Source organism: Haliotis asinina, chromosome 7 (genome assembly GCF_037392515.1).
Source record: "Haliotis asinina isolate JCU_RB_2024 chromosome 7, JCU_Hal_asi_v2, whole genome shotgun sequence".
Classification (NCBI taxonomy): Eukaryota; Metazoa; Mollusca; class Gastropoda; order Lepetellida; family Haliotidae; genus Haliotis; species Haliotis asinina.
The window spans coordinates 61,426,552-61,441,899 of NC_090286.1; the positions used below are offsets into that span (position 1 = coordinate 61,426,552).

The window sequence follows — 15,348 nt, forward strand, 5'->3', positions numbered from 1 at the left end:
AACACAGATCAGATCAGCATGTGTGCCTGCCGTCTCAATGGATGCGGCATCGGCTTGGTGACACTGTGATGGTACCCATGTCTTCAGTCTAAATCTCGGCCACATTACTGAGTTCCAGATGCGATAGGTATAATGAATGTGACATTTAGATGATGTCAGCGGTTCTGTGAGTGAATAGACCCACTGTTATGACGTCATGTACATCTACAATATGCATACATAGATGATGTGTAACCAGAAGTATATACTCCACTTATTAACTTCACCAATGATATATACAGAAACATGATCTCCAACAATGTGTATAACTTGTATGAAGCATTCAGCTGAGATCTGCTTACATAATATATGGTAATCATATGGTAGTGTGTCAGCACGTTAGGGATATGGCAGTATGTCAACAGCTGTGCACATGAACTACATACTGAATGTATAATATATTTGCATGTACCTTCACTAGATGTACTTACAGTAGACATACCTCCAGTGGATGTACCTACAGTAGACGTACCTTCTGCAGATGTACCTTCAGTAGATGGACCAACAGTAGACATACCTTCAGTAGATGGGCCAACAGTAGACATACCTTCAGTAGATGTACCTACAGTAGATGTCCGTTCAGTAGGTGTATCAACAGTAAACATACCTATAGTGGATGTACCTTCAGTAGATGTACCTACAGTAGATGTACCTACAGTAGATGTACCAACAGTAGATGTACCTTCATTAGATGTACCTTCAGTAGATGTACCAACAATGGATGTACCTTCAGTTGATGTACGTACAGTGGATGTACCTACAGTGGACGTACCTTCAGTAGATGTACCTGCAGTAGATGTACCTACAGTAGATGGGCCAACAGTAGACATACCTTCAGTAGATGTACCTACAGTAGATGTCCGTTCAGTAGGTGTATCAACAGTAAACATACCTATAGTGGATGTACCTTCAGTAGATGTACCTACAGTAGATGTACCTACAGTAGATGTACCAACAGTAGATGTACCTTCATTAGATGTACCTTCAGCAGATGTACCAACAATGGATGTACCTTCAGTTGATGTACGTACAGTGGATGTACCTACAGTGGACGTACCTTCAGTAGATGTACCTGCAGTAGATGTACCTACAGTAGATGCACCTACAATAGATGCACCATCAGTAGATGTACCTTCAGTAGATGTACCTACAGTAGATGTACCAACAATAGATGTACCTTCAGTAGATGTACCTACAATAGATGCACCATCAGTAGATGTACCTTCCGTACATGTATCTACAGAAGATGTACCTACAGTGGACGTACCTTCAGTAGATGTACCTACAGTGAACGTACCTTCAATAGACGTACCTTCAGTAGATGTACCTACAGTAGATGCACCATCAGTAGATGTACCTTCCGTACATGTATCTACAGAAGATGTACCTACAGTGGACGTACCTTCAGTAGATGTACCTACAGTAGATGTACCTACAGTAGATGTACTAATAGTAGATGTACCTTCATTAGATGTACCTACAGTAGATGTACCAACAATGGATGTACCTTCAGTTGTACCTACAGTAGATGTACCTACAGCGAACGTACCTTCAGTAGATGTACCTTCAGTAGATGTACCTACAGTAGATGTACCTACAGTAGATGTACCTACAGTGAACGTACCTTCAGTAGATGTACCTTCAGTAGATGTACCTACAGTAGATGTACTTACAGTAGATGTACCTACAGTGAACGTACCTTCAGTAGATGTACCTTCAGTAGATGTACCTACAGTAGATGTACCTACAGTGAACGTACCTTCAGTAGATGTACCTACAGTAGATGCACCTACAATAGATGCACCATCAGTAGATGTACCTTCAGTAGATGTACCTACAGTAGATGTACCAACAATAGATGTACCTTCAGTAGATGTACCTACGATAGATGCACCATCAGTAGATGTACCTTCCGTACATGTATCTACAGAAGATGTACCTACAGTGGACGTACCTTCAGTAGATGTAACAAAAGTAGATGTACCTACAGTGAACGTACCTTCAGTAGATGTACCTTCAGTAGATGTACCTACAGTAGATGTACCTTCAGTAGATGTACCTACAGTAGATGCACGTACAGTGGTGCAACGACGTACCTTGCGGCACTCCTGTGTGCACGTGTACGTGGGTTTCAACAATGTGTCCACCGATATGTGTCACAATGGCGTATGTCGGGCCGGGACATAGTTGAAATGCGGGTTAACGCCGCGCACAAAGCCCCTGGATCAACATACTGACCCACTTCCATGACTGATGCAGTGATAAGCATCCCATACATATTCCGTATCACACTTGGCGGGGAGTATATACATACCCCGTAATATATTGGTGGAGAATACATGCACACACTGTATCACAGTTGACGGGGAGTATATACATACCCCGTAATATATTGGTGGAGAATACATGCACACACTGTATCACAGTTGACGGGGAGTATATACATACCCCGTAATATATTGGTGGAGAATACATGCACACACTGTATCACAGTTGACGGGGAGTATATACATACCCCGTAATATATTGGTGGAGAATACATGCACACACTGTATCACAGTTGATGGGGAGTATATACATACCCCGTAATATATTGGTGGAGAATACATGCACACACTGTATCACAGTTGACGGGGAGTATATACATACCCCGTAATATATTGGTGGAGAATACATGCACACACTGTATCACAGTTGACGGGGAGTATATACATACCCCGTAATATATTGGTGGAGAATACATGCACACACTGTATCACAGTTGACGGGAATACATGCATACCTTATATATACGTGCCTGGTATCATACCTTTTGGGGAAGACATACATACTTTGCATTGTATTTGGTGGAGAATACATACATACCCCTTATTATACCCCTTTGTGGAGAAAATATGCACACCCTGTATCACACTTGTCGGGGAATATATACATACTTGTGTCACACTTGGTGGGGAATATATGCATACCTCTTATTACACTTGGTGGGGAATGTTCACATATCACCATATAAATACGGCGTGCGGTACTAAGACTGAAGAATCAATGCACACCTTGTTGCATATATACAGAGGAGTGAGTGTGTGCCTTGTCTACACCAGACGAAGTGTAGCAGTATACAAAACCTACATTTAGAAACAAATCCACAAGATAATGACCCAGCACGACTCTCCATATGTATTATGAAGGCGATTCTAGGAACTCGGTTATTTCAGGCCAGTCCGAAATAAATGCATATATGGAAACACAGGGACATACATTCCTATGACACAAACATAGCGGAACATGCATTATCACTTATATCGGGAAAACACACGCTGTAATTGGTTACAGCAAAAAGGTTATTGTGATCTGACAATATGTCTGGGACTCTCTGCAAATAACCACTCTGCATGGAAGGTGCATTTATGACAGACACAATGACGTATATAGAAGGTAGTAGCTGGTAGTAGTTCCATCTTCTTGCCACGGAGTAATCAGAGCGACCTGGCTTTCAGTTTGTATGGAGAGTAAGTGAGAGAATTTTGCTAAAAGCTGTTTACACGGGAAAGAACGATTTAGAGAGTTGTTGGGAGGGCATCACTTGGAGTTGAGGTTGTCTGAAGACGTGCCACATGGTATTAGTGGTGGGTTAAAGTTGCCTGAAGTAATGTCAGTTCGTGGGTGAGGTTGTCTGAGGACGTGTCACTTGGGATCAGATGGTGGTTGAGGTTGTCTGAAGACGTGTCACTTGGTGTCAGATGGTGATTGAGGTTGTCTGAAGTAGTGTCAGTTCGTGGTTGAGGTTGTCTGAGGACGTGTCACTTATAGTCAGTGGGGGTTGTGGTTGTCTGAAGTAGTGTCAGTTCGTGGTTGAGGTTGTCTGAAGACGTGTCACTTGGTGTCAGATGGTGGTTGAAGTTGTCTGAAGAGGTGTCACTTGGTGTCAGATGGTGGTTGAGGTTGTCTGAAGAAGTGTCACTTGGTCTCAGATTGTGGTTGAGGCTGTCTGAAGAGGTGTCACTTGGTCTCGGATTGTGGTTGAGGTTGTCTGAAGACGTGTCACTAGGGGTCAAATGGTGGTTGAGGTTTTCTGAAAAGGAGTCACTTGGTGTCAGATGGTGGTTGGGTCTGTCTGAAGAGGTGTCACTAGGTGTCGGATGGTGGTTGAGGTTGTCTGAAGAGGTGTTACTTGGTATCAGATGGTGGTTGAGGTTGTCTGAAGAAGTGTCACTAGGTGTCGGATTGTGGTTGAGGCTGTCTGAAGACGTGTCACTAGGCGTCAGATGGTGGTTGAGGCTGTCTGAAGAAGTGTCACTTGGTCTCGGATTGTGGTTGAGGCTGTCTGAAGAGGTGTCACTTGGTCTCGGATTGTGGTTGAGGTTGTCTGAAGACGTGTCACTAGGTGTCGAATGGTGGTTGAGGTTTTCTGAAAAGGAGTCACTTGGTATCAGATGGTGGTTGAGGTTGTCTGAAGACGTGTCACTTGGTGTCGGGTGGTGGTTGGGATTGTCCGAAGACGTGTCACTTGGTGTCAGATAGTGGCTGAGGTGGAAGACGTGTCACTACATCTCCAGTCTACCCAGCGACACATAACCTGTGTAAGTATAAATCTCACGCTACTAAACGACACATACCCTGTGTCAGTATATATCTCCCGCTACTAAACGACGGATACCCTGTGTCAGTATATATCTCCCGCTACTAAACGACAAATACCCTGTGTCAGTATATATCTCCCGCTACTAAACGACAGATACCCTGTGTCAGTATATATCTCCCGCTACTAAACGACAGATACCCTGTGTCAGTATATATCTCCCGCTAGTAAACGACAGATACCCTGTGTCAGTATATATCTCCCGCTACTAAACGACAGATACCCTGTGTCAGTTTACATCTCCCGCTACTAAACGACAGATACCCTGTGTTAGTATATATCTCTCGCTACTAAACGACAGATACCCTGTGTCAGTATATATCTCCCGCTAGTAAACGACAGATACCCTGTGTCAGTATATATCTCCCGCTACTAAACGACAGATACCCTGTGTCAGTATATATCTCCCGCTACTAAACGACAGATACCCTGTGTCAGTATATATCTCCCGCTACTAAACGACACATACCCTGTGTCAGTATATATCTCCCGCTACCAAACGACACATACCCTATAGCTATGTCAGTATATATCTCCAGCCTACCCAGACTTACATATATACCTTCATCCTACCCTCTATCGATATGTTTCCCCAGCCTACCCAGCGACACATATTTACATGCTCCCTACGCATCGCCAGTTATATACCTGGCATTGTACCTGCTTGTGCACACGTGATGTCAGTTGTTTGTCCCCGTTCAAACACTGACGACAGTGGCTCGCAGATATCGACTTCACCGTACTGCGATATTTGTGACGATGTAAATGTAGACAACAAGTAAACGTGGCTATATTAATATTGTTCATTTTTATACTTCTCTCTCTGACCAAACCCATCAGCACTTTCAGTCCCATTGCTCTCACATCAAGACAGTCCCATTGCTTTCACATCAAGACAGTCCCTTTGCTCTCACATCAAGACATTCGCATTGCTCTCACATCAAGACAGTCCCATTGCTCCCACATCAAGACAGTCGCATTGCTTTCACATCAAGACAGTCGCATTGCTTTCACATCAAGACAGTCCCATTGCTCTCACATCAAGACAGTCCCATTGCTCTCACATCAAGACAGTCCCATTGCTGTCACATCATGACAGTCCCATTGCTTCTGTTGTATTTGATTCCTGAATTCCATAACAACCCGACCAGGGCCCAATTCCTTTTTTTCAGAGATCCTTACAATCATGGATGCACCGCCTTCATGGTCAAATACATTTTGACCATGTCGGCCTAATACCGTGTAGATTCTCACAAAGCAGCGTTTGCTTGCTATATGTTTTGCATTTTGATTTGCAAGAACCACGATAATTTATGATCATTTAAGGCTGTACACCACCAGCTGACACGGCAAACCGAAGGGTAAGCTTATACTTGATCCGTACGGAACTGGTCGCTTTGTGTGATGGACACAGCTATGGCTCTGTCTGCGAACGTTCGAGGCAGTTTGTTCAAATATAAGGGCAGTTGATCACTGAGAAAAGAAACAATCTGTGATATTCTGTGCGTGTTTATTGATAATATGCATGTTTGATAATCAGGTGGATCCTCCTGGTAATGTCAAGACGAAAGGTTTTATGTCGCCCTAGCAATATTACAGATGATTCTAGCCCTGGTGTCTATGTACCACAACCTTTAATGTGTGTGTGTGTACATTCTAGTGTCTATTCAGGTGAATAGTTGACCAGGCACTGCACGTGTTCGTGACAGGTGTCACAGAAGGGTCAGAGTAAGGTCATCATCACCCTTGGATAGTGATTCATATACACACGTCAGCATGGTTTACTCCGCCTCGTACTATGAGCTGTGCTTTAGCAGATACATACTTACTATGATCATAGAAATGTCCTTTGTCGCCATCAGTAATTCCGATACGATCTGGATACGCAGAACTTTCAGCAGTGCTAGCTAGCCACGTGTGACGGAGTCTCAGCTCGGCGTGCTTGTGTACTATATTATGTACCGACTATATTGTGTCAATGAGGGCAATAATGTTTCTCTGTGTACACCAATTATCGAACCTTTCTTCTATTTACATGCATCTCTCTCTCTGTGTGTGTGTGAGTGTGTGTGTGTGTGTACGTGCGTGCGTGCGTGCGTGCGTGCGTGCGTGTTTATACAAATTGTAAGAGGAGACCTATGGTATGAATATCCATGCTTCATATTCACCACGGGCTCATTCAAACACACCATCCCTTTACGTATATCAATGACATCAGGCCTAAGACGCCACCAGTTTTCATATCGATATATGCCTTATTGACAAAGGGCGTAAACGTTTACTAAACATCTCGCCTAAATATTTCTTTAAAATGTTATTAATTTTTAAACTTTTTGTCAGTAATACGACCAAATGTCCAAATTTACACATCCATGAAGGAACGAGACCAGAGTCAGTTACAGATAAATATATGGATCGTAATGCAAGACGAAAATATCTAAATTATTCATAAATGGACATCGTTTGTTGACTTTGTGTTAATCATATGTTTTCGTTTGTGTTTCCCTAAAAATATCTGGGTTTGAAGTTGACAGACAGTAACAGGTTTTTAGTTTGAGATATGTTGAGACGGAATGAATAATAGCATGACCCTCGCCATGTTAAGTGGAACAGATAACACGGAATTCCCGTCTCCCACCATAAGAACATAGGCCTACATATATGTAGATATTGCACATACAGCTGTCACTCACGGGAGAAGGCATACCGGCATTCGGGCATTGTTCATTTACTAATTAGAAATGGACTGCCTGTATATCCGGTAACGGGTTGTGTCTTATATCTGTGCGATCGACGGGAGGCGTGACCCAGTTACAACACATGCACCCAGTGCCTATATTCAAGAATGTTGAAATAGGTTGGGTCCGTGAAGTCTGTTAGTATCAAGTTTGCATGGGATCACTTGGTGTAGGAAATATCCGTGTCATACATTATATATAGAACCACACATATGACTTCCAAATTACCAAAGGGGCGAAAGGACGCACGCATTTGTCCAATCGTACACATTGTTCAGTACAGTAAGATATTTGGGGTTTTATTTGATAGCATTCCATCAAAATACACTAGCAATATTCCATAAACTATAAATATGAACACGGTAGTTACAAAAATATAAAAATATAACTACATAAATTATGTACTTGACAAATGTTTTACAAATCTAATGAATATAATCACATGCAAACAAGATGAGGTAATGCAAAAAAAAAATCATTTAAACTTGTAAATGTCATGACATATTTTATCAATAGTTTCGGGACTTCTGTTTGAAAACACAATTTTAAAAATTTGTCTGTTTTAGAGAGTGTAACAAATTTTTGATAATGAAAAAGCAATGTTTGTAGAAATGATTCCCACATTCTTTGCTGTACTTGGTACAAGATATCATTTGGTGTTGATTATCTTCTGAGATACTGCATATTTCACGGAGACGTCGTTCTAGTGGGTTTGCAGATTTTGTGTACCTTCCAGTTTCCATTTTTAGTGTATGACTGCCTAACCGAAGCTTTGATAAAGAGTCACAGAATTTAAGCTGTAGTTTTTCTGGGAGTTTCAATGAAGCCAGAGATAACAACTCCATGAGAAAAAAACTCTGGAACCGTGTTCTCCCTACGTATGCAACAGCTCCTCAATGGGGGGTTTATCAGAAATCTTTCTTTTTCCTTTTCTTCGTAAACCATACAAATGGTTTCTTCAGTTACATACTGAATTAATATAACACATATGTACATTAAAACAATCTAACTATGGCAGACCCATAGATGGCATAACCATTAGCGATTACCACAGACCAATATCATAATATGTCTATCCATACCTAATGACGCTATATACGGCACGAGGATTGAACAATTAACTCAAAACAGCTGTAAAACATTCCGTGACCAATATCAACACAAACCTCCATAAACTGCGCTGTCCAAGACAGCTCGGCCCATAAACAACATCAACATACGCATCCCACAGACCATAAACGGCATCAATACGCATCGCCATACGTGGCACCAGCCATAACAGCTTAACTCTTCCATAAACGGACGGCTCCCATATGCGGTGTTATCGCTCTGGATGCAATATTAACTCTGCTGTAAACACATGAACATATCCCATTCATTGCAGAAAATCACCTGAAACAACACAAAAGAAAGTTTAATATAGATAATAGTAAATACAAATTACATTCATGATTTAACTAAAAAAATACCCTTCTATACCCCTCTAGGGCCACTAGCGCCCCTAGATTACATGCCCTTTAACACTTGTTCACCGCTAGAAGAAATCAGTTTTTGTCTAATTCATTCTTCAAACAAGGAAAACTATTTCACCCTAAACAACACAATTGAATAACATTACTGGATCTACGGGGGTTTTATTGCTAATTTTAGTGGAATATCATCATGAAAGCTTGACGCTTTTCATCTATGATAAGAATCTGTAGCTTTCATAATGAGTGCTTGTATGCAACTTTCCATTTTAATGGAGTTGTATCCCAAGATATGTTTACCTGTCAGCTGTAGCTGTCGAGTTTCCTTGGGATGACAAGTTTTTGTTGTACAGATACAGCAGCGAGTAGTAATTCCTCGAAATCTGATACATTCTTGGTGGCGTGTGGTCCTGTGCACAAGGCTCAGGTCAGTTGAAGTTCAGCACCATTGAGCTCGGACAGTCCTTGGGTGAGAGTTTCTAGGACTTCAGTCCTATCCCACAACGCGGCACATAACACATGTGGTCTCAAGTGAGTTTGTTCAAAGTTGCCTCTGTTCACCCAGCAGAAAATGGGTACCCGACGGAATAAGTCATGTAACCACTAACCGTCTATCGCAATCAGGCAGCTTGTGTTAATGGGGGTAATAGTAATCAGATTTGATTCTGCGATTCGAGCATACATTGTGCAATGCACATGATAAACTGACTATTGTTATGATTATTACATCTTATTATCTAACTCTAGTAATATTAGAGTGAAAGCTCTGATGCAGATGAGAGAGTAATTACTCGCTTTGGACAAATGCGTATTCATACGCAAGTCGTCACAGGAGCGAAGTATTCTCAAGTACTATAAGTTCACCTCACCTAGAAGTTTCACGGTCTAAGGGAGGTAATTTATGGACGGCTCCCACCGTCGCAACCCATGGGACTCGTATAGATGCATCCCGTGGATTGAGTGATATACTTGGCAACCAGTTCAATATCCAACCAGTGTTATCCCAGTGAGCTCATCATATGGAGACAGTACATGGAGTACTCGTTCCCCACAACTTGGGAAACAGCCGTGATCTGTGGTCGACGGACGTCCGTCTACCCTACGTGTTCTTTTGAACACGTTTTCTTATTGAACTGCTGTGCTCATATCACTTGCACGAATGATCGTAATAATGGTACCACGAGTGTTTCTGAATTTGTTTTCCTCAACGGAAAAAACCTACTTTATTACATTTTACAGCCTCAGATTACACAGTATAACAAGGTTATGAATATAATTGCCTTCGGTAACATGAGGTTTAACCTTTTAACAGTGTCGCGATAAACATCGAGAGCTGTGGATGACGTTTAATGATACATTTGGTTTTAACAGTTAATACTTCTAAGGGACCGCTCACAAAGGATGATTTGCATGTACAATGTGAATGACCCACCTCCACACCCTACAATTTACGTACGAAGTAAGTGACCCCTACTCCAACCCACGCACGACATGTACAAAATGAGTATTTATGTAAGGTTTGACAGCAATTCTTCACATCCCCAAACCATGCACATAGTTTGACAAATGCATAAGACCGTCTCCGTAGCGTAGTGGTTAGAGTGTCCGCCCTGAGAGCTGAGGATCGTGGGTTCGATCCCCGGCCGCATCATACCACACAACGTTAAAGTATGGCACTTGTTGGTCCCTGCCTGGCGCACGGCATTAATGGTGACTCGTAGGATTGGTCATCTCGGAGCCCACATACTGTGTCTGGTCGGGGTGTTCTGCGGCATGGAATCTCAGTGAGCTAGCACTTTATCGAACCAGCTGTAAGCCTTTCAACATACACACGCATCTACGTCGTGATATGAGCGAAATATCCTCAAGAGTGACGTTGACGGTATACCCCATTTCGCCTGCTAATACATACAGGTGTTCTGTGACAGAAATTAGACCATTGGTGGGATTCTTACGGGGGCCATTACAATGATAGACATTGTCATACCCTAAGACTAATGTCGTCTGTGTTATGAAACATCACGAACAAGGCGGTTCCACTGTCCTACAAAACCCAGTTGCACGTGTGGATATCGAGTTGGTAGTTCCAAGATGAGAAACTCGCAGTGCAGTCCTGTGTGACACAAATGTCAACACAGGAGCTAATACCACCAACTCACGAAAAATAATTCATAATACCGAACTGACGTCTGAGGGGTATCAGTGTGTGCATGCGTGTAGGGGCGTGTGTGCGTGTGCGTGTGCGTGTACGTGTGCGTTTTCATGTGCGTGGATGCGTGCATGTTTCATACTCTTTGGTAGGCTTTAAACCTTGAAACTGTCACCGCTACATGTGAATTCTAAACGAGACGTTTCCAGATTGAGTCAATGTATAAGCTTCAAGAGCATCACAACACAGACACTCTTCAAGAGCATCACAACACAGACACTCTTCAAGAGCATCACAACACAGACACTCTTCAAGAGCATCACAACATAGACACTCTTCAAGAGCATCACAACACAGACACTCTTCAAGAGCATCACAACACAGACACTCTTCAAGAGAGGAAACGCAAAACCCAAATATCAATGAAAATTTGGTTTGTTCAAGTCCATATTTCATGAGAATAACATTCTCCTGGCTCCATACTGTTCCTGTGTCTCGGGTGGTACGATGGCGGTCACGTAGGTGGGTTACCCGGATGTACCGATCTTGGGCAGGTGTGGTGACTCTTGGTCTTCCACAATCGAGTTATTGTGCTAGGATGAACGTAGAAGATCCTTGCCGCTTCACTCTTTCATTCGCCAGCGTGCAATCGTCCAAATGCCTGTTGTCGATCGGCAGCGTTGACACGTCCCATTTTTGTGTAGAGTACTTGCCAAGATCGTGGAAGAAATTGTGAAATTCATTTGGGCCTTTTATAGTCACATGCGTGTACTCATGCTTTGAACGTGAGAAACAATCATTATGCCTGCATGCTGCATGACATCCGCACACATCATGACAATCCTGATTGATAAAACCGTTCAAAATAATTTTTTGGTTGCGTTTGGTCAAGCATAATTATCTAAAACATTGCAGAAAAAAATGTGCAACCCTAAAATGAAAAAAATGAGTTTACATATGTGTACAAAACTGTAAGTATCATTTTTGAATTTCATTCTGCGTTTCTTTTTTTTTCTTTTCTTTTTTTTTTGAAGAATGTACATAGCAACGGCATTCTTATATTCGTAGGATCCATAGGGAGTGTTTTCATTGCATATGTATGGCTGCGGCGCCGGATTAACCTGTAAATCTGTGTGATGTCGTGGCCTGTACACACAGACATCCTGCTTTGTGTACGTCATCACTAAAACATGTACTTCAACACTAAATGAAGCATATACATATATACATTCAGTGTCTCCGCCGACGTACTTAGTACATGACGTCGCTGCAGTTCACTGACGTGAGAACAACCACACAACACACACTAACCATTGCCTATCGAATAACTCGAGAGGAGTTATCTCCCTTTAAATCGACAGGCCATCTATAATACCGCTAAACCCAAACTCAGATAAGTGACAAAGACTTGAGTTTTACAATACACTAGATTTTCTAAGGTTTCTTCCTGCCACAGGATTTTCTCACCCGACAATCTACAATACAGACAGTATGTACTTACCACAATTGTTAATTATTTCTAAAATATTTTCCGTAGTCAATGACATGGTCAAATATATACCTTTGGAAAATGTATTGGCGGACTGGGCCGGCTATAATATAGAGATATTACCAATACAATACCATTCGAAACACTCATTATGGTACACGTAGTGTACTCCTTGACTGATGTAGACATTACACTGGGATCTCAATATCCGACATTTTTGTAATATTTCTAGGTTTGACCTAGATGGGTTAATATTTCGTGCAAATAACAATTATTTTTGTTTTGTTGAATGACATGTTTTGAAAAAAAACCTATAAACAAAAGTAGTACGTAAAAGCGTAAATATCGATCCGTGTTAATGAACGCAGTGTTAGGAGCTGTGTGTTAGGATAGGGTGTACTAAGACACATTGCATTAAACACAACCCGCGCGGGTTGTCGTACCGTCGGGTAACATTAGTTATGTCACGTGGAAAGATCAGATCAGGTTTCCAAATATCGATCAGTGTGAACTGCGTATTCAGCCAAATCCAACGTAAGTCAGAGGTCCAGTGCAGCGGCTAACATATTCCACGCTGTATGTGCTCAATGCCAGATGCAGATGCCATCTATATATAGTCACAGACATCGGTAGTTAGATGTCACATTCTACCACCATTGTAGTGGAATCGGACTATCGTCAACCCGTCACCGTGACAACCAAGCATACAGTCTTGACACTGGTTGGTTACGTCATATTTCTGTGTAAAACAATTCATGGTGAATTTTCAAGTTAGTTCAGTGATGTGGCAGATCCCTGTAACGCTAAGCTGTGAGCGGGAAAGGCATGAGTATGTATTAGACTGCATGGACTGGCAAGAAATGAAAACGCTCCGATGGCAGAGATATACATTTTTTATGTTATGAAGTGAACATATTTATATTTCACATTCTCTCTTACGACTGCAAAAGCAATTGTTACCGACAGCGCCGCCCTGAAATCATAAAACAAAAAGTATTAGACTTTGGTGTGACCGTTTGGAATTGGGAGTTTTGATCCGGCAGTGGTGAAGGTTTAATATGATCAAAACCAATCCGTCCGTGAAGAAAGAAATACATCAAGACTTCTAATTGTACCGAGCATATGTGCATGGTATTAACTTTTGTTTGTTGTTGTTTTACACCGTACTTACCAGTTTTTCAGCTATATGACAGCGGTCTGTAAATAATCCAGTCTGGACAAGACAATCAAGTGATCAACAGCATGAGCATCGATCGATCTACGCATTTGAGATACGTTGATGTGCTTGACAACCCGTTGGGGTTAGTCGCCTCTTACTACAAGCATGAGCTACTGACCAAATGGGGTACAAACTTGCTACTCACAGAAGTAAACACAGCTGCAACCGAACGAATCCCGCTTCCTGCCTTAGTTGGAAAGAACTGAAAGTCCACAGTCATATACTTTCTCAGACGAACAGTGGTTGCAAGAGAATGCAGGTTGTATTGTCTTAACTCGTACGAGAAAATAAAGGTAAAATTTAATACCATCGTAATTCTCAGCTTGATTTCATTCAACAATTGCGTCTTCTGGACAAAATGATTTCTTCACGTGATGACAGATACGTCTACACGTCACTCGTACAATTATTTCACCCCAAATCAAGAAAATAAACGAAGGTAAATAAATTGTGTCTGAATGTTCAAATTATCAAACATAAACATAAAGTATCTTTAGTTGCCAAGAAGTGTATTTCGACAGAGCTACATGACAACATCTATATTTTGTGTGAAAAAAAACTCGGCAGTAACAATAGGCTAATGGGTTACACGTAATGTATTAATGTTTGAATTTATTAAAAATTATGGAATTTAATTAAAAGAGATATATCTACTCACTTGATGTCATGAAGCCACGCAATTTCCGAAAGAAAACTGTGTGACGTCACGCATTTACATCACAATACAGACTTGGCAGGTTCCAGAAGAAATAATCTCTATGTTTACCAAGAAAAAGGCGAGAATTAGTTTGTCAACTTTGGGAAAGCACGTGCGCTTAAAACCTCACGGTGCATTTCTCATTTGAGCATGTATATGCATTCCTCAACATCTGCTACCCTATCCCAAAGTGGGAGAGTTTTCCGGCATCTGCTTGTATGTAGGCCATTGTCAAACTCGACTCAAGTATGAGAAAACGACAATGAAATAGCAAACAAGGACTCGCGCCATGTCAAACAATGAATTCAAAGTCTCAAAAAATGACTTGATTACATACAGAGGCACTTTGTTCCAATTTTGGTTCATAAAATAGTATTTTTGGAAGTGAAAATCTCTGTTCGAAATGAATATTGTTTGTTTTGCTTGTGCGTGCCTGTCAGTTGTCAGTGGAAATTCACACAATTCCTTGACTTCTGTAGAGTGGATGTGACTCAAACTTCACTGAAATACACCAAATACATCGAAGTACAGTTGCACCATGTCGAAACACAAATACATCATTCAGAAAGTATTACCTTATTCAAAAACAAGTTTTCGTTTCTCTGACAAGCACGGAGCAAACCGCCATCTTTCTGATGACCTAACAAACGGGTCACACGATAAAATTTCTAAGATCTTTAGATCCACGTTGATTTAAGTTGAACAAATTGTAAGATATCGTGACAAATTCATCTTAGCATACATTTCTGTTATTATTTTGATATATACCTACGTAATTTGTAATAAATGAGCTAGAAAACATACGCGATCGTTTACCATTATAATGAAAATGGCGGCCGAGATTTCCGAGTTTGTGCTTGTTGACAGAAATGTATGTGAAAGTTATTTGTACTCAGCCATCGATTAGCA

At 41.4% G+C, this 15,348-nt stretch overlaps 2 protein-coding genes across 2 annotated transcripts in view; both read right to left on the reverse strand.

The window, feature by feature from the left end:
- LOC137291711 (replication termination factor 2-like) overlaps window positions 1–15,348 on the reverse strand; it is a 559,227-nt gene that overhangs the window by 360,224 nt on the left and 183,655 nt on the right. The gene's annotated exons all lie outside the window — the stretch shown is intronic.
- On the reverse strand, window positions 3,840–7,399 carry LOC137292117 (clumping factor A-like). Its single transcript, XM_067823658.1, has 2 exons — window positions 7,372–7,399; window positions 3,840–4,447 (listed from the first exon to the last, which is right to left on the reverse strand). Exons 1-2 carry the CDS (start codon window positions 7,397–7,399, stop codon window positions 3,840–3,842), a joined length of 636 nt encoding a protein of 211 aa, XP_067679759.1.

Coding starts and splice junctions, on each gene's coding strand:
- LOC137292117 (XM_067823658.1), bottom strand. CDS start 7,399: ATGCCCGAATGCCGGTATGCCTTCTCCC. Junction 4,448..7,371: donor ATGCCGGTATGCCTTCTCCC/GTGAGTGACAGC, acceptor ACTCCTTTTCAG/AAAACCTCAACCACCATTCG.